The 24193-nt window shown below is 31.4% G+C and overlaps 1 protein-coding gene, 1 long non-coding RNA gene and 2 pseudogenes across 4 annotated transcripts; 1 reads left to right on the top strand and 3 right to left on the bottom strand.

The window, feature by feature from the left end:
• Window positions 1-1270: 1270 nt before the first annotated feature.
• Window positions 1271-7650, top strand: LOC149519841 (uncharacterized; annotated as a pseudogene).
• Window positions 7651-7707: 57 nt separating this feature from the next.
• Window positions 7708-9708, bottom strand: LOC111283948 (uncharacterized). Its single transcript, XM_022872645.2, has one exon. It carries the CDS (start codon window positions 9602-9604, stop codon window positions 8948-8950), a length of 657 nt encoding a protein of 218 aa, XP_022728380.2. The 5' UTR covers window positions 9605-9708; the 3' UTR covers window positions 7708-8947.
• A 6676-nt stretch (window positions 9709-16384) lies between these two features.
• LOC149519840 (uncharacterized) lies at window positions 16385-18621 on the bottom strand. 2 transcript variants are annotated; one of them, XR_016341130.1, is made up of 3 exons: window positions 18554-18621; window positions 17880-18065; window positions 16385-17777 (listed from the first exon to the last, which is right to left on the bottom strand). It is a non-coding gene; the product is annotated as an uncharacterized LOC149519840 (long non-coding RNA). The 2 variants fall into 2 exon arrangements; XR_016341131.1 differs by lacking the exon at window positions 18554-18621 and adding an exon at window positions 18309-18326.
• Window positions 18622-20094: 1473 nt separating this feature from the next.
• LOC111283919 (zinc finger protein 6 pseudogene) lies at window positions 20095-21318 on the bottom strand (annotated as a pseudogene). The gene has a single exon (XR_016340568.1). The product of XR_016340568.1 is annotated as a zinc finger protein 6 pseudogene (transcript).
• Between the last annotated feature and the right edge of the window lie 2875 nt (window positions 21319-24193).

Raw genomic sequence — 24193 nt, 5'->3', positions numbered from 1 at the left:
TTTATTGAGTGGATTATTGGATATACTTTCAACCAAAAATGCCTTTAAGAATCTATTCCAAAATTTTTTCTATAGATTATTGAAGGCATTTTTTCTCGAAAATGCCTTTAATATTCTCTCTCCAAAAATTTTTAAATGGATTATTGAAGGCGTTTTTTACCAGAAAATGCCTTGAATAATCTCTTACAAATAATCCATTCAAAAACCCAAAAAATACTAAAGGGAGGGATCGAACCTATAATTTTATGGTTAACAATTGTATAATCCTTAAAATTTGATAGGATATTTATTGAAAGCATTTTTTACCAAAAACACCTTTAATAATCCTTTCTAATTTTTTAACAAAATTATTAAAGACGTTTCTTGTAGAAAATGCCTTCAATAATTACCTATATTTTTTTATGAAGGGATTATTTAAGCGATGTTTGTCAAAAATACCTTCAGTAATCCCTTATCTATTTTTATGACAGAATTATTCAAGGTATTTTCTACTAAAAATGCCTTCAGTAATCACTTTAATTTTTTAGAGAGGATTATTCAAGGTGTTTTAGTCGATAAACACCATTAATTTTTGTCTAGGGTGGCGTTTATAAGAAAAAATATCACTATTTGAATATTTAGTGGTGTTTTGATAAAAAAAAATGCCTTAAGTTTTGTAAAAAACAAAAGCTAGCGACATTTTCTTGTAAGTAAAACGTCGCTTCAAAACTGTCACTAATCTTTTATTTTCTTGTAGTGTTTATTGGCCTAGAAGAGAACTGTGTACAGTCCAATAGTGAATCCAATACATTCATAAAGTCTTTATCTCAAGAGGCTCAAGCTCAGTGGCATTCGATAAGCCAACTGAGCAAACCTCAAAAAAATGAAAAGTCTTCTATTGCTTTCAAGCTTTGAAATCAAACTCAAAATCATATATCAATAAATAGGGAAAGAATCCTAGCCAGGGCTAAATTAAGTAATCTTTAAAGTATGAGAGCTACTTCTATTGCAAATGTTGTTAGTGGAGTTAAAAAATTTGTTGCTCCAAACAGAAGTTTAAGTAGTCGCACTAGATTTAAAGTGCCAACCAAAATGGATAGCTTTTTTATTGACATTGAGAGAAAATGTTGTAGCGATCGAGATGATTCCTTGTCACATTTAAGGTCTCTACTCTTTATTAAGAAAGAGAAGAATTATTAGTGTTAAAGGGCAAGCTAAAAGTGCAGGTTTCATCAATTCAGCAATTGAAAAAGAAACAAATGTTAAATGCAATCTAGGGACTAGAAGAGAAATGGCGCATGATGCTTACTCCATGGATCGGAGATATGTTAAAAGTAGATCATCAAGCCAAGAAACTGGTAATGGAGCCAATGACAAAAATGACACAGTTATTATTTCTTTCACATTTAAAATTCTCCATTATAGTAAAACCATGGAATTTCCATGGAAGTGAAAGATAAAAAAACATATCAAAATTATAGTAATTATAGAAGGAATTCCCTCCAGATAAGTGAAATATTGGAAGACAATTATGTAGAAACATCTTTGCTGAAGAAGTTACCATCGATAGGAGATGCTCTAACCATTCTTTTGGAATAGAAATTGAATGAGTTGACTTCTTCAGAAGAGCATGAGCTTGAAACATGTAGTAATCTACTAAAGAGATCAACTACCATGATTCTCTGGGAGTTAATTTTTGCTTTAACTAATTCAGAGTAGCCTAACTCTCAGAATAGTCACATGTTCAATTCAAGTCTGTCTTTCCAGGTTGGTGTTTGTCTTCTGATGCACTTAAATCTCTTTCTTCCTTTGGTTCTGTAGTTCTTGATCAAATATATATTGTTAGAAAAAAATAAATAAGAGAAAAGAAATAATAGAAAAGAATTTTAGCTTTGAGGCGTGAAGAATATGTTTTTAAAGGCAACTATGCCTTTAAGATAAAATAAAACCTTAAACTCTCCAATCAGAAGCAGTGAAAATTTTTATACTGAAAGATTTATTTATAACGAATGAACAAACATAAACTTCTATTCAGATGGTTATGACATTTTGTATAATCATGACCTTTATGAATAATAATCTATTTACATTCAAATAGTTATGACCATTTGTCATATGATAATTATTTATGTTCAAACATAATTATTTAAAATATAAATAAAATTAATACAAAAATTAATTTTATTCATCAATAATTAAATTTTTCTATCCAATGTAGGATGCACTACATTCTAAACTACCAATAATCCTTCCATTATTTTAGAATGTTGGTGTTTAATTTTTACCTTTCACACAAATAAATATTATGAATACAAAAAGATATCTCTCTATTTAAACTTTCAATTAGTGTATATATCTTAGAATTCTAACAAAGTTGATGGTGTCTGCAGATTAAACTTCAATTTCTAGTGTTAAAATCGAAGATAAAACACATATAATACTTATTTATTTTTCTGTCAGAGGCTTATAACTGCTTTTAGCACTATTATGACTATGTGCTTATCCTATTCATAAATATTTACAAGAGAGACCCCGATTATTCTTATTAAAGCAACACCACTTCTATGTTTATATAGATAGAGTTTCCATTATGTCTTTATTGCTTTAGACATTTAAAACTCTATTAAAGGTATAAAAACTCATCCTCTCCACGCAATGGATTATATTAGTTTTCAAAATTTGAATAGATTTTACTAGTGCTTAACAGACACATAACAATAACTTGTTTTTACCCATTAAACTTTGTAATTATAGGTTACTAATTCAAGGTTGGGTTCCCAATATTAGTATCTAATAGTTTGGGTTTAAATTCATTCTACTTATAGTACTACTAACCAAATATCTTGGAATTCAATTTTCTTTTATGGTAATTACCCCCACTTGAAATCGAATTTCTAATATAATCACTTTAAGCTAATATGTCCAAACTTTTTATTTTGCATATAATTTATATGCTCTAGATTTTATTGCATCATACTTTTACATATTATACTTTTAATACAATTATACTTCTAGTACAATTAGATAAACTCAAAACCAAATGATTTTAGTCCTTTTAAGATTTTTAAAGATCATTTTTATGATTTTACTTTAATAAGTGCCTAAACTTATTAGTCTGTATAATTTACTCATAAAATTATACTAAAATCTTACAATACTATGATGGTAATTTTTATTTATTTTGATTTTTATCACCCCACCATTGCAAGCATGCATTCTTTTATTAAAGAATGTCTCATTCAATTATTGAAGATATTATATATACTTAATCAAGTTGCCATTTCATTTATCTTTTCATGATTTGGTAGTTTTTTTTTCTTTTTTAAGTAGAGGCCACCAAATCCACCTTTAGTGAAAGAGAAAATATCTTAATATTTTTATAAAGGTTCCAAAACTTTTATATTTTAATTCAATTAAGAGTTTATATCAATAAGTAGATTTCAAATATAATCATGCTTTTATAATCTCCTTTTAAAATTTTTATGTCAATTCATAAATACTTTTATAAATCTATTTCATCATGGACACTATTAATAATTTTTTATTATCATGAACAAAACCATTTCCATCACCCAAAAGGATCAAATAGCATTCTTTTGCTATTATAAAAGCTTTCATATTCATAAGATCTTTGAATCACTCATGGCTTCCAAAGCAAATATACTTTGAAATTTTCACTATATAAAACCATAAATGATAAATCATTTATACAATCAATGAATTATACCATATACATAACAAAAAATTACCACAATGTTATCAAGATTTTATGGCATCAATTTTGGCTTATAGCTATTCTAAGCCAACCATAATAATCCACATAATACCTACAAATCAAGTAGATTTGTCTATTGAAGTCATCTTATTTATAATGATAGCTTTTTGTGAAAATCAACTATCTCAAATGTTATCATAAGTTTTCAATGCATATTAATTACTCAGTAGCCAATTCCAAGTTCATGACTACTGAAACCTCTAAATTTGATTTCAAAAAAAAAATTTTTTATGAGAACTTTATTTCTCCACCATTGTGCAACTTATATATCTATATTATTTAACACTTTTAATTGGTCATAATATTTTCGGATATATAATAAATTCAAACTTTACTCTTAAGACCAATATGCCTATGTAAAATATGAGTCTATAGCATATTTAACTTCAATTTTAAATACTTTCACAATCTTTTTGTGATCAATATGTTCATATCTTGATCACTATATCAATACAAGTCATGAAACATGAACCTAAAGAATCATTTCATAAAATAGAATAAACAATAGTGCTATTATCAGTTCTATTCATATTTCATGCAAAAATTCATGATGAATTAGCATTGGTTAAATCATTGATTGGCTAACTCTAAGGCTTACGGCTTTCACAATCTAATATTATTATCTAAGCTGATATATTAATATGGTGTATAACTAGCCATATCCTTACCATTGTCATGAAACTATTGAAAACTTCAAGAACTTGTTCAATTTTCATTTTTAATAGCATGCAAAAAGCCATTTTTTCAAGTACAAGTAGTAAAAATATCTTCTTTGTCTTTAACCAATAACGTAGTAATTGAATGATGGCATTCTATCTCCATAGTCCATATCTTTCTTATATGTATAAGAAAAAATTTTCATCTCATTCAGTTCATTTTCGTAATATATGACAAACTATACCAATATTCTCTATGCCATCACAAAATGGAATTAAACACATGCATGTATTAGTACCTTTGGAACATTGAATTTGCATGTTCTTTTCTATTTTATAAACATGCCTAATTAGACATTGAAAAACATCCTTCAAAATGCTAATAACCGACAAATACTTCAATATTTTTTAATGACATGCATTTTCATTTAATCAATATCTCATATGCGAAAAGCAATAATGTTTTTTGTAATCATTGATTAACTTTTTAACGGCTATTTTTTATTTCAACTTTGTGATTGTTCATAATAAAATTTTATTTCAACAATTATTTGGTTTATTATCCACCAATTAATCCATGAAACACCATATCTTAACAATTATTTAATTTTAATTGGTTTTCATGAAAATTGAACACAAGTCAAAATTTAAACTAATAATAAATTTAAAATATATATCAACATTTGATTTATAAATGACCAACAAAGATAGAACTATATAAATAGCTTGACTAAACTTATTATCTCAATTTTAGTGCCATGATTTAAAAATAAAACTAATCTCGCAATCAAATATTATTTTCTACATATATTTTTCACTTATATCTAATTTTTCATGGTAAATATTTTTACCTATTTTCGATTGTTTTCATAGAAACCATAGGACAATTTGCCTAATCTATATATAACCAATACATGACATTAAATAATCAGTCATTCCATTAGAACCCAATTTAATTCGTTACTTTATAACAAGTGATAATTCTTTCAATTGTAGATCAATTCATATCTTTCTCTTTTATGTTTTCAAGCTATTTTTCATCCCAGTCTATATAAGCATCGATTTTTCAAATATATATAATACAATTAATTAAACTAAATTATAGAATCAGTTTCAGTATATACATAAACTTATACAATATAATCAATATTTTACATATTGTGTTTTGACTTTACACACTAATGAAATAAATTATTAACGTGTTTATCTCATTTAGTCAATTTTTTTACTAATAATTATGCAAAAAATAAAATACATACCTCTAATGAAGATCTTTATGAAAATTAATATTTTGGTCTATAGAAATATTAATCCTTTGACACTTTGAGCCTTCTCTAATACTGACCTTCAAATCATGCCAATTTCTTTTCCTTGTTTCTTTCTTATGCAAAATATAACTTTTTCATAATTGCCTTTAAATTGTTAGAAAAAATAAATAAGAGAAGAGATATAATAAAAAAGAATTTTGGCTTTGAAGCATGAAGAACACTTTTCTTAAAAGCAATTATGCCTTTAGGATACAACAAAACCTCAAACTCTCCAATTAGAAGTAGGAAAAATTGTTATATTGAAATATTTATTTATAATGAATGAATAGATATAAACTTCTATTCAGATGATTATGACCTTTTGTATAATTATGACTTTTATGAATAATAATCTATTTATATTCAAATAATTATGATCATTTGTCATGTGATAATTATTTGTGTTCAAACATAATTATTTAAAATATAAATAAAATTAATACAAAAATTAATTTTATTCATCAATAATTAAATCTTTCTATTCAATGTAGAATACAGCACATTCTAAACTACCAACATATATTCTGTTATATTTTGTCTTTTTAGAATTTGATATTGTTGTCTTTGGTCCCAAATTGCATTTTTAGTTCTCTTACAATGAAAGCTGCCTTGTTTATTTTGAATTACCGACGGTTAGGGATAAAATGCATGTTGGAAGATCATAAGAATACCTTTTAGCCAACCCCATTACCTGGTTTAGCCTAGCAGTTCTTGTTCCCTGAGTGGGATCAGGGTCCAAGGTTCAACTCCCCTTCTCCATTGAGGAATAAGAGAACCAAAAAAAAAAAAAAAAAATGGAAAAGAAAACAAAACAAAAGATTGAAAGCCTAGTCTATTTGTATCATTGGAAGGTTTGAACTTTGAAGGACCTTTTCCACGTTATTACAATTGGATAAATAAACTGCCTAATTGCTTCTGTATTACTAAAATTTAATTGAAGAATTAATACTGCCATTAGGAATTATACTTACGGGAGTTCATAAAAATATGCAATTTAAGACAAAATACTTGACCCAGATTCAAACCAGCTGAACAGAGACAATATTGGTGTAGCTTAGCTAAAGTTGTTTTAGATTGAAGTTCATAACTTGAACCTTCCCCTAGTTTTTGTGGATGTTCATATTTGATAGCTTCTGTGGAACTGTCAAAGAGTTATCTATATATTCTAGGTTGCTTTTAAGGGTAAATAATTGTTCCAGAAATATGATGGCCCCTAATTTTTTGGCCAATCTGTATATTTTAGTTGCTTTTACATTTTTCTTTTATGAAAATTTCCTTTTATGCTACTTAGCTCATTCTACTTTGATTAGATTTTCTTTGGTAAATATTACATAGGATGCAATTTTATTGGCTCTTAGTATTTTTTTCGATGTCTTTCCTGTATGGCTAACAGCTTTTGTATAGTTAATCCATTGAATTTTTTTGCTTTGCTTGAGGGTTCGGGCCCTAGACAACAGCTGCTCTTGGCATTTATAAGTTTTGACTTTTTTTATTTTTTATATTTTATACTTCTTAGACTGAGGCAAAGGATGAAGGACTTCAGTTGGATTTGCGAGCCATGGCAATCATTTTAGCCCAGGTTCTGTTCTTGAAGCTTCAAATGATAGTTGTGTTTACAGCAGCCTGGATGAAAGCTTAGCTAAAGAACTTAAATCCTAAGCTACAAGCGCCCCTTTTATTTTCCTCTGTGTGTGCAGATATGTTCATGTTATTCAAAGAACTTGTTTGGTATTTTAGTAGTAGAAAATGCAGATTAAATGAGCTCATGCACAACTCTGATTAGACCAGCTAAGTAATTTATTATCTGTAACACGATTTAATATGCCCTTTCCATTCCCTTCTTTCATCACAAAAAAAAAAAAAAAGAAGAAAGGATGATTCATTGTAGTTTGTTGCATATTGCCCTCCTGTTCCAGGACATAGGTTGCATCTGGAAGCCTGGGATTACTCATGATGATGCACAACCAACAGAACGTCATGCAGATCTTCCGGATTTTGCAACTTCATTGGACAAAGAGACAAATGGTAATGAGGTGATGACTAATCTTGTCAATCGAATTTCTACCATGTTGCATGCAATCAGTAATGTTGGTCTTGTATTATCGCGAACCAAGCTTATCCATGTAAAGGAGTCTATCTTGAAAGCAGAACTGTTGTTTGGGAATGTGACTCCTTGTGATTCAGATGGCTCAGATGATTTTCTCTAGGGGCCTTATGTACATGATGAAGTTGTGAAACCATTGCTGGTGCGATGCGGATAGATTTTCATTCTCTTGTTGGTGTTGGTCAGAACAAAGAAATAATCAGCTTAGAGGATTTCTGGTTGACTATGCAATAGAATGTTTAGATTCCAAATATGGTCGATACTCGATACTGTAAATCTGGATACAGAGCATGGAGTAGTCTGCCATTTTTCATGAAGTCAGGAATGCTGATTTGAGACATTGCAGAGGAAGTTAGAAGGTGAACCAAGTTGGCTTGGATGGTTCCTGATGAATTAATAGAATGGGAGATGAGCTATTGAATGGGTAAATGGACAGATTTTGACATCCAGACTGATGCTGAAATAAACTGGGATATTCTTTAAAACCTAGTCAAGGAAATTGTTGTAAACCTGATTTCCCCTTGAATTACTACATACAGGCCCGTGATTTGTTAGTGTCTTTTGTTAATCAAATCATTTGATATTTTGTAGATGAGCATTGCAACTGTACAAGTTCTTGGAAAGGTAAAGATCCTTTCATTTGATATTTTCTTTTGCAAGGATTATGCCTTTGATGGTACCGAGCAATTTCCCCAGTTACTTCCTGGTTCAAAAAATAAATTATCCCTAATGGGCTCTAGCAACAAAAATAAAGGAAAATTAATTGAAAAGTTTCACTGAACATAAACTCTTGAATGTTTTTGGCCTGTCCATTAGTCAACTTATTACTTTACATTTTTGTCAGAGATAGATCAACAACTCCCATTACAAACAAAACAATTTCAAATTGCAGAAAAAAACTGATTATAACCTCTAACTAAAATTCTAATCATGCAGAGCTTTACAATAGAAAACAGACTTCACAAGAAAAGAATTCATAGCCTCAAATCTTCCTAACATGTGGGAGCAAGTAATCAAATCCGTGTAAAAAAAGAAAAATCAAATCAAGAAACTCAAAATAAGAAAAAAAAAAAAAAACAAAAAACAATGTTTAAAACCCAAAGTGAAATTCAAAGCTTTTTTCCCTCTAAAACTGTCTATACCCTAAAACAGTCTTGCTGTTATCACCAACTCCTCTGCCACTATTCTTCCCTCCCCTGTTTTCATCATTAATGGCAGTGGCTGCAGCCAATGAAATCCCTTTCAACTCTTCAACACTTGCATAACTCTTCCTCGCCATCACCAACCTTCCTTTCTTCTCCCCTGCATTTGCAGACTTACTTCCCCTCGAATTCGACAACACTCCATTCCCTTTGGACCAATTCTTTCCTGGTGGTGTCAATTCAATGCCACTGGTAACCGGCTTTCGATTCTCTTTCCTCAAAGTTGCTGAAAAATCTGGCACTGATTGAGCCAAAACAGAGGACCCCTTCATAGAAATCCCCAAACTTGAACTAAACTTCACTTGTTTCTTTGTTGGGGATTTTTTAAGTTCAATTTTTTCCCTTTCTTGTAGCTTCCCACTCTTCATTCTCAGCTTTGTTTCTCTCAACTCTGCATACGCTCTGTATCTGGGACCTCTTTCCATTATATAACTCTCTGTTGTAAGCCTTAAAGGAACGGGTTTACTAATGCTGGAATTCCGAGAAAGAATGAGAGAAATAGGATCAAGGGCATGAAAAATAGATTGTGAAGAAAGATTGGGCTGATGGGTTTGCCGCTGATAGGCACTTGTCTCTTCCATTTTTTTATGAAATTTGAAAGTTTACTCTCGCTTTTTGCTCTGTTTTTCACAGAGAGAGATGATTGAGAAAAAAAAATGGGATTTATTGTACATTTGATAATAAAAGAGATTCGAGTTTGCAACGGTCTAATAAAGAGAGGAGAGAGAGAGAGAGAGTCTTAAAGAGGAAAATTTTTTTCTTTTACTTTTGGTCCAACGTTCTCATTTGAAGTAGGTCCCAATGACATAAAAAAAAAAAAAAAGAAGGTTGGGGGAACACCTTGAATACCGTATCAGCCGTTCAGTCATTTGATTGGGCCATCTTTGTTTTGGGGATTTGGGGGAGGTCCTTCATCCTTGTGCTGAAGCAAATTGCAACAAGTGTTTTTTTTTTTTTTTTTTTTTTTGTCTTTCACTTCCCTTTATGAAAAGGAATATTTGCTGTGCTTTTGACCAAAAGCTATTTTTCCCATATCGGCATTTTGAAAGCTTAACATTTGCATTCAAATTATGCATCGTCCCATCAAAATTTCACATGATTCTTTTCCCTTCTTTTTTTTGTTTGATAATTTTTTCTTTGGATATTTACTAGTATTGGATTTTATTTTCTTTTGATAAAGTAAAATCAATCATACAAACGTACATCTTGTACGTAAACATTGAATGATTATTATGATAGAGTTCTTATACCATGGATTCAGTTTGGGTTGATCACAAATTTTTTTATTTAATGAACTGTCAATCAACTGCTGCCTAATAATAATTTAAGAATGTCTTACAAACCTCACCAATCCCATAAATAAATAAATAAATAAATAAAGATGTAAGATGATATATACCTTCATATTGGGGTAAAACAATAGGTATGGACCCAATATGAACTTTTTTTTTCCTTGATTAAACACCACATTTTATTGATATGGTCAAAGTTGTATGATCAAACTTTATGATGCTTGTACTTCTGTCCTAAATTAAATATTGTGATTTTGTGGTTGAATCCATTGAGCACTAGGGTTCTCATTGCTTCAAGTGCTTGATCCAATGCGGCATGGCATCCATCTGTGAAAAATATTCAATAACAGTTGACATTATCAGAGGGAAAGATTAGTTAGTTCTACAAACTAAAAGATCGGAACAGCCAAAACTTCCTAAAAACATCAATTCCCAGTTCAACGTTCATAATGTCAAGGAAACACTAAAGCAACCAGACATCATCGTTCTTACTATAATTTTAAAATTTCAGAATCAAATGGCTGTAAGCCTCATCATAAACTTGGTTTCTGATTTCAGGATCAAAAGCATTGGCAAGTTCACCCTAACCATTGGAATCATCAAATATATGGAACCAGGTTATTGCTATCTATTAGATCAAATAAAATACAGCAAAAAATTCCAAGCACAAGCTTTGGCATCTCATTTCCAACCATGTTATAAAATAAGTGCAAATGTCTTTTCTTTGCCAACCAAAATGTGAGGAAATTCTTCAGAAGAACATATGAATGCAAGCTGACTTGATACCTGATAAGCATAACCCAGACTCTGCTATATAGAGTTGAGACGAGAAATAGGGCAAGCAAAATGTACGAGGACTAACCGACCACCCCACTGAAATTCATGTATGCTTGAGGCTTTGCCAACAGAATTGGTACTGCCCCGATGGCACATGTACTAATTACATAAGGAATCCAAGTAAACCATCAAGCATAAATGTGAATTTGGAAAGACTAAAATGCATTAAATCTCATGTAAAAAAGAAGGAAAAAATAAAGACCTAAGCAACATGAATACTGAATAATTATGTTGTGTAATGAGTTGATTGATTGAAGGAAGGGAAATAAGAGAAATGAAAGACTAGAATAAAGAGAAGAGAGAGTTTGAGAAAACAGAAAGAAATTGTAAATTTTCATTCATACTCCTTAATCGCATGTACAACGTGGTTATATTCAATACATGTGCTGACATCATAATTCTAAAGTCTGTTCAATGCAATTTAAGCACATAATAATAACAATTAAGTAATCAACTAATTATTTATATTCTTTCAGCTCCTAGAACCGTCTCTCAACATACTCATTTCTATTGCTCCTTGTGCGATTGACTCGAATATTCCATCATCCTTCCATAACTAACTTCTTCCTTTATATCAGCATTTTCAGCCAACTCAATTCTTTTGCCTACCTCAGCTTTTTTAGCCACCTTAGCTCCACCTTGTGACCCTGACTCCACCATGTCAATATGATCACCATACAATTTCATCACATTACCCTTCTCTCTAATTGATCCTTGTCCCTAAGGATCAAATGATGGAAACTAGACTTAAAGACTGAATAATCTTCCTAAGTAGCATTCTCTGGTCCAAGATTACTCCATTCTACCAATAGTTGAGTGAAGCTTTGTTGTTTCTTTTAACCACCCTTTTATGAAAAATCCTGGCAGGATAAACTAACGGCTACCCATTTTCACCCACTTCAGAAGGAGCTATCCTAGGCACAACCTTAATTCCAATTTTTTTCTTCAGAAGGCTCAAATGAAACACTAGATATATCCTTGAAGTCTCAGGAAGTTAGAGTTTATAAGCTACTTTACCAATTTTGGCAACTACAGGATATAGACCATAGTGTCTTGCTGAAAGCTTTAAGTTTTTTCTAAGTGCTAGAGAAGTCTGGCTGTATAGCTAAAGCTTCAAATACACCCCATCCCCAACCTCAAATGTTCTTTCAATTCTATTTTTGTAAGCATAAAACTTCATTCTGTGTTGTACCTTTTTCAATTGATTCACCAGTAGCTTGCTCAACTTTTCACTTTTCTTTAATAGCTCCTCAATAGTAGATACCCTAGCTTTGCTGCTAACATCCCATAGAAACCCTAGAGAAGTATAACCATAGAAAGCTTGAAAGGGTGTCATTTTCAAAGCAAAATGGTAGCTCGAATTATACCACCACTTTGCTAGAGGTAACCACTGAGCCCACGTTTTTGGTCTAAGGAAACACATAAAACATAAATACTATTCTAAACATTAGTTCAACCTTTCAGATTGTCCATCAAATTCAATATGATATGCTATACTCAGATGTACAGAAGTTCCTAACAACTTCATTAGTTCTTGCCAAACTGAACCAACAAAAACTTTGTCCCTATTAGATATCACCAATTTTGGAGTCCCATAAAGTTAGTGAATTTGGTTAAGATATAGTCTGGCCACATCTACAGCAGAATAAGAATGAGCTAAAGGTAAGAAATGTGCATACTTAGTGAGTTTATCAATAACAACCATGATGCAATTGAATCTTTGTAACTGAGGTAAACTTTCTATAATCTATAATAATCACTTCCCAAACTTGATTAGGAAAAGGTATCGGTTGTAGCAGACCTAGATAAGCAACATGTTCATCTTTGTTTCTCTAGCAAACTTCACATTGTTGAACATATCTTGTACTTGCTTCATCATTCTTGGCTAGTAAAAATAAGGCCTCAGTTTGTAGTAAGTTGCTTCACCCCAAAATGTCCACCTTGAGAAGAATCATGCAATAGTTGTAGTACCTAATCACGTAGTGGTCCTTGGCTTCCCAGATACACCTTACCTTTGAACCTGAGCATTCTATTAATGAATGAGTATTAAGGATCATCACTAGGTTTAACTGTAAGATGAGTATTTTTTTTTTTAGCCAATGCATCATTTTCATAACTCTTCTCCACTTCAGTAACCCATTTTGGAATAATGGTTGTAGAGTTTAAAGCGTGCAAGCTTCCTCTTTCCTCATGTTACCTTGACAAGGCATCTGCCACCACATTCATCTTACCATTCCTATACTTAATGGTATAATTCAAGCCTAATAGCTTAATTAATCTTTTCTTTTGTATGGTTGTGGACAACTTCTGCTTTAATAGATATTTTAAGGACCTATGATCTATTTTGATGATGAACGGCTCTCTTTCCAGTTAGTGCCTCTATTTAGTAACAACCATTAAAATGGCCAAATACTCATTCTCATATATGGATAAATCAACATGTCTTGGTCCTAAAGCCTTACTCAAGTAAGCAACAGGCCTTCCTTCTTGAGATAATACAACTCATATGCTAGTTAAGCAAGCATCAGTCTCTAAGCAAAATGGTTTCAAAAATCTTGTAAAACTAGTACTAGGGCTATACTCATGGCTTCTTTAAGTTGTTGAAAAGATGCCATTGTCTTGGGCATCCAATTAAACCCATTTTTCTTCAACATATATGTTAAAGGCTTGCTGATAACTTCATACCCCTTGATGAATTTTCTATAGTAATCAATCAGCCCCAAAAATCCTATCAAGGACTTCAAATTGCTAAGTAATGGCCAATTCTCCATACATTCCACCTTAGAATGATCTATTGCCACTTTATCCACAGAGATAATGTGACTAAGATATTCAACCTGTTTCTGACCAAAAAAAATACTTGTTTATCTTTGCAAACAGCTGATTAAGTGTAACACATGTTCTTGCAAGATGGTACTATAAACAAGTATATCATCAAAGAAAACTAGCACAAATTTCCTCAAATAAAGAGAAAAAATAGCATTCATCAGGGACTGAAAAGTAGCTGGAGCATTAGTAAGCCCAAATGGCATTTTCTTAAACTCATAATGCCTATGGTGTATCCTAAAAGTTGTTTTTAGAATATCTTCATCTAGAACTCTAATTTGCCAATAGACTATATTTGCCAATAGCCCAATCGCAAATCAATTTTAGAGAAAAATTTAGCTCATTTGAGTTCATCCAGCAAATCTTCTACTACTAAAATTAGAAATTTATCCTTGATTGTCACTGCATTAAGTTACCTACAATCAACACAAAGCCTTCATGAACCATCTTTTGTCTTAACTAATAGGCAAGGTGAGGCAAATAGACTCTTACTAGTTTGGATGATTGATGAGAAGAGCATTTCAAAAATTTGCTTTTCAATTTTAGCTTTTTGGTAATAAGAAAACCTGTAAGGTCTGAAGTTTATAGGCTGAGCTCCTTTCCTAAAAGGTATACTGTGATCATGAGACCTCTTAGGTATATGCTTAGTTGGCTCAACAAAAATGTCTGAATATGCGAACAATAGTTCTTTTAAATTTGGTGGAAATTCTTCATCTTCTCTACTCTCCATACTAAACATATAAAATTTCCTCATTAGCTCATGTTCCTTATTCACTAGTTTTAGTAACTTTTGACCATAAATAAGTTTGAATTCTGGTTGTTTATGACTTCCTATCAATACCACTTATTGCCCTTCCTTTTGAAATGCTATTGACAAGTTATTAAAGTCAAATACCATAGGGCTATACTTCTTCATCCAGTCAACACCAAGAACCATGTCACTACCCCCCATTGGTAAAACTTTCAAATCATGTGTAAACATGTAACCTTGCATCACCCATGCTAACTCCTTGTGTCATGAGTCACGACTTAAGCTCCGAACCCGCACGACTTTGGAACCTGCACATTCACCTTTCTGACGTTTCGGATCAGCCTACCTGCCATGGTTCACACCCTTGTGAGGTATTAACCGCTCTGACCCCTCCTGGCCTCACAATTTTGTCTTACAAAATGTGACTCACAAGGAAGAGATGGTGTGAACCCTTTTATACCCCAGTGACCCTCATATTATGTTCGATATGGGATTCAAGACTCCTCCTTAAGTCCGTGACATTCTCCCCTACCCAACCTCATGACGTTCTCGTCACGGAGGCTGGCCACCCTGTCTACCTCCCTCAAAGTGCTTGGTGTGGATCAAACGGTATAGGGTTGGCTCTGATACCACTTATCACGGGTCGAGACTTAAGCTTCAAACCTCACACGGCTCTGAGACCCACGCATTCACCTTTTCGGTGTTTCAGATCAGTCTGTCTGCCATGGTTCACATTTTTGTGAGGTATTATCCGTTCTGGTCCCCCTTAGCCTCATGGTTTTATCCTACAAAAGGTACCTCACAAAGAAAAGATTGTGTGAACCCTTTTATACCCCAGTGACCTTCCTATTATGTTCGATGTGAGATTCAAGACTCCTCTTTAGGTCTGTGACACTTGCACTTGGCATTACTATAGAGTTTTTCACCATTAGTTACTGTAATGGTTAGTGGTTTAGTTTGTTCAACTTCAATGCCATCCTTAGCTCACCTTGGAATAATAAAGCTGTAAGTACTACCACTGTCTATAAGGATGGTAAATGGTTCCCTCTTATAATTCCTACAATTTTGATGGTATTATGCCTCATATTTTCTATTATAGCATTTATGGATATCTGTAGTTTGTCAATAGTATCTAGCTCTTCTATCATTTCTGGTTCCACATCTTCATCAAGATTACCACAGTCCTCATCTTTAGTCATCCTATTAGCTTTAGTAGCATTAAGTTGTTTGAACTTACACACATGTCCAAGAAAAAATCATTCACTACATTTGAAACATAGGTTTTGTGCCCTCCTTTGCTCTATCAGTTTTTTATTGGTTATAGGTGAGGTATTTTTGGTGGTTTTTAGTGTTTGGTTTGTAATTGAATGTATTGATTTTAGGTAGGATCCAATATTGGAAGTAATGGTGGTTTTGGGAAAGTATCTAAACCTTTTGTTTTCAAATTCAATGGACAATTCATGTAGCTTAGCTTGTCTATATGCAGCAGTAAGGTTACCAGGCTCATTTGCTTTAACCCTGAGCTTTAAATCTTTTATAAGCCCACTGATGAAGCTAGAAACAAAATGTTCTTCTGTTAAATGGGAATTGAACTACAACATATAGGGTTTCATTTTCTCAAATTTCTCTTGATACTCATCCACTAACCCCTTTTTGTTCAACTTATTAAATTCCTCCACAACATTAGAACAAGTTCTATCATAAAACTTTAGACACAGATCACTAGTAAATTGTAGCCAAGTCACCATGTTTCATTGCATAACACAGCCATCAAACCACACTTCAGCTCTCCCAGTCAAATACATAGTAGCAATTTCAAGCTTCCGATGGTCACTAATGAAAAATATAGCAAAATATTTTTGACATTTTTTAAGCCACCCTCTTGGGTTGCTACCATCAAATATAGAAAGTTTTATTTTAGGTCTTGGGGCATATACATTTCCTATAGTATTAAAGTTATTCCTAGCATCGAAATCACCTTCTCTATATTGTCCAGCACTATTTTGAAAGAAATAGCTCTTGTTTTCAAGCTGGGTTTTAGCTAAAATTCCAAGTTCATCACTTTTGTTAGTATATTTACCTTGATCATCTATCACAGTAATTTGAATAGGACCCTTACCTTCTTTTCTGAACTAAGACAATGGAGTAGGTTGATTGCTAATGGAACTTTCAATACCTCTTGACTCAGATTGATCAATTTTTGCTCCCTGTGGTGATAATAGCTCAAGGACCTAGGTAATATACCTTTAATTTTCCGCTAGCTGAGATTCAAGAACACTCCTCTATTCGAGCACCAAATGAATACTCCTCTAATTTTTGGCTAACTTAACTTCAATGTTACTTTGCTGAGCCTCCCACCAATTTGGTTCTACTTCCATTTTTTCTTGAAGAGCCTGGACTTGTTCCTATAACTTGGTAAGCCTAGTGCCTTCTGCCATGAATTTGAATTTGTTTTGCTTACCCATATTGGATCTAGGAAACTCTTATACCAATTTGTTATGTAATGAGTCGGTTGATTGAAGGAAGGGAAATAAAAGAAATGAAAGACCAAAATAGAAAGAAGAGAGAGTTTGAGAAAATAGAAAGAAATTGTAAATTTTCATTCATACTCCTCAATCGCGTGTGCAACATGGTTATATTCAATACATGTGCTGACATTATAATTCTAAAATCTGTCCAATATAATTTAAGCACATAGTAATAATAATTCAGTAATCAACCAACTATTTATATTCTGTCAGCTCCCATAATCGTCTCCTAACATACTCATTTTTGTTGCTCTTTGTACGACTGACTCGAATATTCCATCATTCTTCCATAACCAACTTCTTCCTTTATTTCAATGTTTCCAACCAACTCAACTCTTTTGCCTACCTCAGCTTTTTTAGCTACCTCAGCTCCACCTTGTGACCCTGACTCCACCATGTCATAATAATCACCATACAATTTCATCACAAATTACCTATTCCAATTAGAGCTTTTGACTGTAGAGTAGAGTGTTCATTGCCCTTCCACTCAAGAAATTTGTTCAATTATTTCAAAACCAACCTGATACATATAACAAAGTAAATACCATAAAAACCAAAAGAAAAATTAAGCTTTCAGCTTCATAATTTGTAATTGATTTCATTGTGCCGAGTTCCATGGTACCTATTTCCAGGGTTACCCAGCCCAATAATGAACCAAGGTGTATACTCCACATTAAATCCATCATTATTAGCCGGCAATGAAGCACGCAAACAGAGCCTTGTTGACCCTAGATTCCTTTGTCCAAAACACAGGCTTCTTGGATACGAAATTTAAGCGTTTGGAACAGAGATTGCATGCAACATTGATCTAAAAAAGCATAGCACAAAATATTTATCAATTATGAAATGAAGAAAGAATATTTGGCTTTCCTGTTACTTCTTGTTCATTTATCTAAAAATGCAATCTTTGATTATAAATTTTCGGTTTAAAGCACAATAGAAAAATGAGAAATTGACAATTCATTGTTATGTTTCATTTCACTCTAATTTCTACATTGTTTCCATAGCCAAATTCAGCCTGAACCCAATATTGATAATGAGCAGCTTTTACCACAGAACAGGAGATACAGTGAAGCAATCAATCTGAACAAGAGATACCCAAAAAAAAAAAAAAAAGGAAAGAAAGAAAGAAAGAAAACTGTAGAACTCAAATAAAGAAGATAAAGTCACAGCTTTTTTGCTGCTACTTGAATACCTCAAAAAATTATCTTAAAAAATGAAAAAAAAAAAAAAAAAAAGAAAAGAAAAAATGATATATATAAATTAGAAGTGAATAAATATAGTTAAGGAACTGACCTATTTGTCTTTGGGTAGTTCAATTCAATAAAAAGATAAGCTGACAGAAATACCAATAAAAATAAAAGCTGAAAGAGACAATGGGGGGGGGGGGGGGGATGTGACTAAAGAATAATTGATGGGCTTTCTAAAGGGAATTTGGGCTTTACCCATTTATGTTTCGTAGTTAAAAACATTTTTATAAAACTGAAATCCTTTTTTTTTTTTTTAAATAAAAGTTTGTACGCATAATTTTTTTAACAAAAAAAAATCATCTTTTTTTAAGTTGCATTCATAATCAAATTCATAGTTAAACATTACACTATTAAATAATTAATTAATAAATTATAATTTAATTAAACAATTAAATTCACGTAAATAAAATTTGAACCTAAAACTTTAAGATTTTAGGCGTTCTCTTCACCACTAAATTAAAGCCTTAGACTAAAAAAAAAAAAAGCAACTCTTGATTATTCTTTATGTTTTGAAAACATTTTCGTTGGATTGATTTGCTAAAATGCATGTTATTTTTTATGGAGCATTTTTAAGAAAATAATATATATAGTTGTACGTGCGAATATATATTCAAATATTTTTATATACCAAAAATTAAATATCTAATTATATATGTGTATGTATATATACAAATATACCATATGTAAATTAGTAATAAATTAGTTCACTTAATAATTTATAAAAAAAAAATAAGATCAAATATTCTTGCATGCTTCAGTAGTATTCTGTGTAGTGTATTTCCATGCAACATTTGTACATTGGTAAATGGTTCGGAGATAAACAATCTTAAACCCTGGAGAAGATTCTTTCTATTATTTAGTGAAAATTTTCACTACTTATTTAAGAGTGAATGTTGCACTTTCAATTAGATTTTAAATTATATTTTTAAATAAATAAAAATTAATTAAAAAGATGAAAGTATTTAAATAAATATCAATTATAAATTAATTTAGAAGTTCATTATTCAATTTCATATAAAGTAGTGAAAACTTTCATTACTTTTTAATTAGTGAAGAGGATCATTCTCTATAAAATTACTTGCTATATATGTAAAAAGAGAAAGGATCCTATCATTTATCTAAAAATCAGTGAAAGGTTTTTATGTTTTTGTCTAAGGGTGATAAGTACACTTCTAATTAAATTTATAGTGAATATTTAATAATTTTAAATTAAATATAAAATAAATAAAAATTAATTAAAAATAAAAAATAATTTGAACAAACATAAATTTTTAAGTAGTGGAGAGAATCATTTTTATATAAAAAAACAGTTGAAATCTTCATAATCTTGATATAGTGATTAAAAAAACTTTTTAAAAAAATGTAAAATGAGAATTCAATCCAACCATCCTCATCTCTTATCTTTGTTAAAAAAAAAGGTGGAATATATAATTGTGATTGGATTAAAATATTCTTCATCTTATTAATCACACCGGCCACCTTTCCCTTCCCCCCCCCCCCCCCCCCCCCAAATATATATAGGTGAAGTTGGAATAAATAAAGTGCAAACATAGTAAACTTAGCAAACCTTCATCGTTTGAAAAATTATTCTATAATTGAATTTGCTTCCCGTTCCATATATAATCTACAGCCTCTGAATATTACTCCTAATTAATTAAGAGATTAAACTAAATTAGGGGAATTAACAAGGCTAAGAGTTAAAAATGAAAAAAATACATAGATGTATAATTGCTTTACTCAATAAATTAAGTTCATAGAAATCATTATCAGCAAAAATTACATGTCCCAACTCCCAACTACTCCAATTTTATAAATTGAAGTTTGACAAAGTCTATATATTTTTATCTCATGGAACAGCGGGCCCAAGACTGAGATGCAAATCCAAAGCTAATCCTTTATCAATCTTAGGCCCACCATCATCTCCGGTGAACCGCCTCACCGCTGGCAAAACTCTGGCATGATCTCGGACATCACCGGACATCGCGGCCGCCCCTTCTTCTCCTGTATATAGACGCCTTCCAAGCCCAGCAGCCGGCCCGTAAAGGTACGTACCACCATGCAACATATTCAATGGGGCTGCAGCTGCTCCTCCATGTAACATGTAAAATGGAGAATGATATTGCAGTGGCGCAGCTTCTGGTACCGCCTTCGGGACAAGGAGGTGCGGCGGAAGTCCAAAAGCCGACATCATGGAGTTTTGGAGGTGAGGAGATGAGAAACTTCGACTGGCTTGCATTTGTGCACGCTTTAGTAGTTGCCTTTCCTTCTTGTGAGCATTTTGGTGGCCCCCTAGGGCTTGAGAGTTAGAAAATTCCCTGCAACAATATTGACACTCAAATTTACGGGCATCGGTTTCTAGTTCCGGTAATCCCGATGGAGATTTGCTTGAATCATTGGCAGTGGTTTCCACTATATTGAAGCCAAAGAGCTTCAAGGGTTTTGCATGAAAATCAATGTCAGCCATGAGAAAAAAAGATGAGTTAGAACTTGGAATTATAAGGCAGTTTCTGGCGCTATAAACTACTGGTACAAATCAACAAATTGCTAGTTGGGTTTCATGAGCTAAATTTAAATAAGGCAATTTACTTGAGATTGTGAAGACAGGCAAGAAAAAGGAGAGTGTTGGTTGTGAAAATAATCCCCAAGAAGAGGAAAGCTAAATTTGCCCAAGAAAATGCACTGAGCAAGAAAACTAAATTAGTCTCTTTGGGATTTTATACTTCAAAACAGATCTTTTTTTTTTTTTGGGTAAACAAAACAAATCTATTATTAATTAATTACCTGTATATTACTTATTAGAGTGTCGGTATTTTTTTTTTTTAAATCACGGCTGTTAGAGTTTTTAATTTCAAGCTGGATATGATTATATACATTTATAATTATTATTTCTCACATCAAAACTTCATGATGCACGTGTAATCACTATGTTCTTCATGTTTAATTGGCAGTTTAATATTATAATCAAGATTAATATTTCAATCATTAGTCAAATTTATAGAGCATTAAGTTTTTAATTTCCATAACCAAGATTCAATTTATATTAATTTTTAGTATAAAAAAAGATTAGATCCATTAATTTTTGTTTTAACATGCTCTAAATCTAACAGGTTAGGATAGAGAAATTAATTAAGGAAATTAGCTTGAGAAAGAAAAGGGGGATTTGAAGGTAAATCAAGTATTCCGCCGGCGGGGCCACCATGAAGTATAGTGTTAGATTATAATTTTGAACATTAATTTGCGTGATTGACGTTGAAATCTAAGCTTTATTATTAAGGGAAGATCTTTACGAATCTTACTAACCACCATAAATTGTGGAGGTTTAAAGTAAGTATATCTATCCACGTTACGGATTGCCGTCCGCTCCGTTGGACTACCCATTTAGGACCGAATTTTGAATACGTTTTTTCAGTCTAGTTTAGTTTGAGATGTTATTTTATTAGTAAACATTATTTTTATTTAATTTTAATATACATATTAAAATTTTAATTTGATAATATTTTAATATATTTTTAAAAAAATTAAAACTTTTTAAATATCAACCACACAAACTACAATTCAATGCATGAACACTGTTAAAAGTAGATATGATAATTTATGTTATTATATCATATAAAATATTATATTTATGTCATATTTTATATAAAAATCATATTTCACAGTTTATATCATATAAAATATATATTTTTTAATTTTATTAAATATATTTATGATTTTTATAAAATTTTAAATTATATTATTTTTATATATTTTATTTGTATCGTTTTCATATCGTACAATTATCTCGTATTTCAAATCGTCCGGTTTATTTAAAAGGAAGCTTTTTCCTCTTCCTCTCACTCTCGCTCCAAACACTTTTGGCATCTGTTTCTTTGCTCTTTTCTAGTGCATGGTTCCCTGAACTTGCCCAAATTCACTCGCTGGTCAGTGAGAAGAAATAAGAGATTAGAAAAATGAAGTGATATCAGTAAGATTTAGAGGTGTCCAAGCAAAGATAATCCTCAGAGACTCTCTTTAATAATCTTTTGGATTTTCTGTTGTTCTTTTCATTTTCGCATAATTGTGATGTTGTTTTCCGAATCTGAAACCAAATATATGTTAGTTAACTTTTTAGAATGATAAAAATGAAGACTTGAAACTTTTTAGAATTGTCGGGACTTGCTCAATTATAAACTATTTATATAATTAGCTACACCTAACCAATTTTAATTTCACCTTAAATTTTGGTACTGTCTCTTTTACTCTCAAATTTATCAGATAACCTACAAAAATATTTGATAATTAATGAAGTAATTAAGGGAATTCCAACCCATATCTTTAAACCCAAAAAAAAAATATATCATTAAAAATTGAGTCAAATGCTCCTATCGATATAATCTATGTTTTATTTAAACAAATAAGAGTCTAAGAAGAACGAATCTGTTGTTTCTTTGTGTCCTATAGAAATTATAAAACCCTGTCCTACTCTATCTTCAAACTCTGCACATCATCCAAGCTAATGTGGGTCCCAAGTCAAAAACTTTGATTTGCTTGAACAAAGGGAATATAATAACAAATTATATACATATATATACGATTGAATAATTAAAAAGAAATGTACTTATATTTCCATTGCATGGATGAAACTTATGTGAGTGGAATAACCCACATGCATCCTCTCTTTCTTTTCTTGCAGTCATGGAATTATATGGTCTCTTTTAAAGCTATATATTTCCACACTGTTAGTTCATCAGCACCTATTGCTTGACAAAGTCTTTTTCTTGTAATAATTGCATGCCGCCCACCTAATATAAACACTCTTTAATTAATTAAAAAATTTAAGAGCCATATAAATTTTCATGCCTTTTCTTGCATAGTTTGATTGAATTAGATGTCAACATTTAAAGATTTTTTAAATCAACAAAAATGGCCCACACAAAGTTGCATTTCAAGATGAAAGTTGATATATATATATATATATATATATATATATAAGTAAATTAAGTATCCATCTTAACACAAGATTCACACTTTGGACATAAATAGTAGGGTAATTGTCTTTTTTTCTTTCTTTTTGTTAATAATTATCAAATATATACATACATATATATAAGTAATCACATTGGCACATCTTAAGCATGCATGATTTATGCTTTCCAAGGATGAATTCAAGGTACCTTATATCTATCATATTTATTGTTAAGTTCTAACCTACTTCATGTAATTGCTGGATGGTGAAAGATGTTTCACGTCATTTTAGACATATCATTTCAAGTCTCATTATTTCTCTCTACCTTAACCAATACCTTCCTTAGAATCAAGCAACTTGTTGATTCATATTCTACAAACCGTTCACTTCGGAGTAAAATGTTTCCTAAGTCCCTTCATTTCAATGAAATTTCATTTTAATCTCTAATTTTTCAAATTTTCCATTTATATCCAAAACTTTTTAAATTTTTCTTCAAATATCTTTTCATTAAATAACTCTGTAACATAATGAACATATACATTTGCCAAAATGTACGTGGTTGTCCACAAACACTTTCCATCCATTTGAATCGAACTATGTGAGGGAAGGACAAAATTGTTGCCATTAATTATAAAAGTTTGGGATTTAGATAAAACAAGTGAGAGATTTGAGTTCAAAATGAAGCTTTGCTAAAAAGGTTAAGAACCACTATACACACACACACACACACACACACACACA

This window comes from Durio zibethinus, chromosome 3 (assembly GCF_047325235.1).
Source record: "Durio zibethinus cultivar Kanyao isolate XHJ-2024 chromosome 3, ASM4732523v1, whole genome shotgun sequence".
Classification (NCBI taxonomy): domain Eukaryota; kingdom Viridiplantae; phylum Streptophyta; class Magnoliopsida; order Malvales; family Malvaceae; genus Durio; species Durio zibethinus.
Note: the sequence above shows the minus strand (reverse complement) of the source record. Positions and strands in the feature narration are given on the sequence as shown.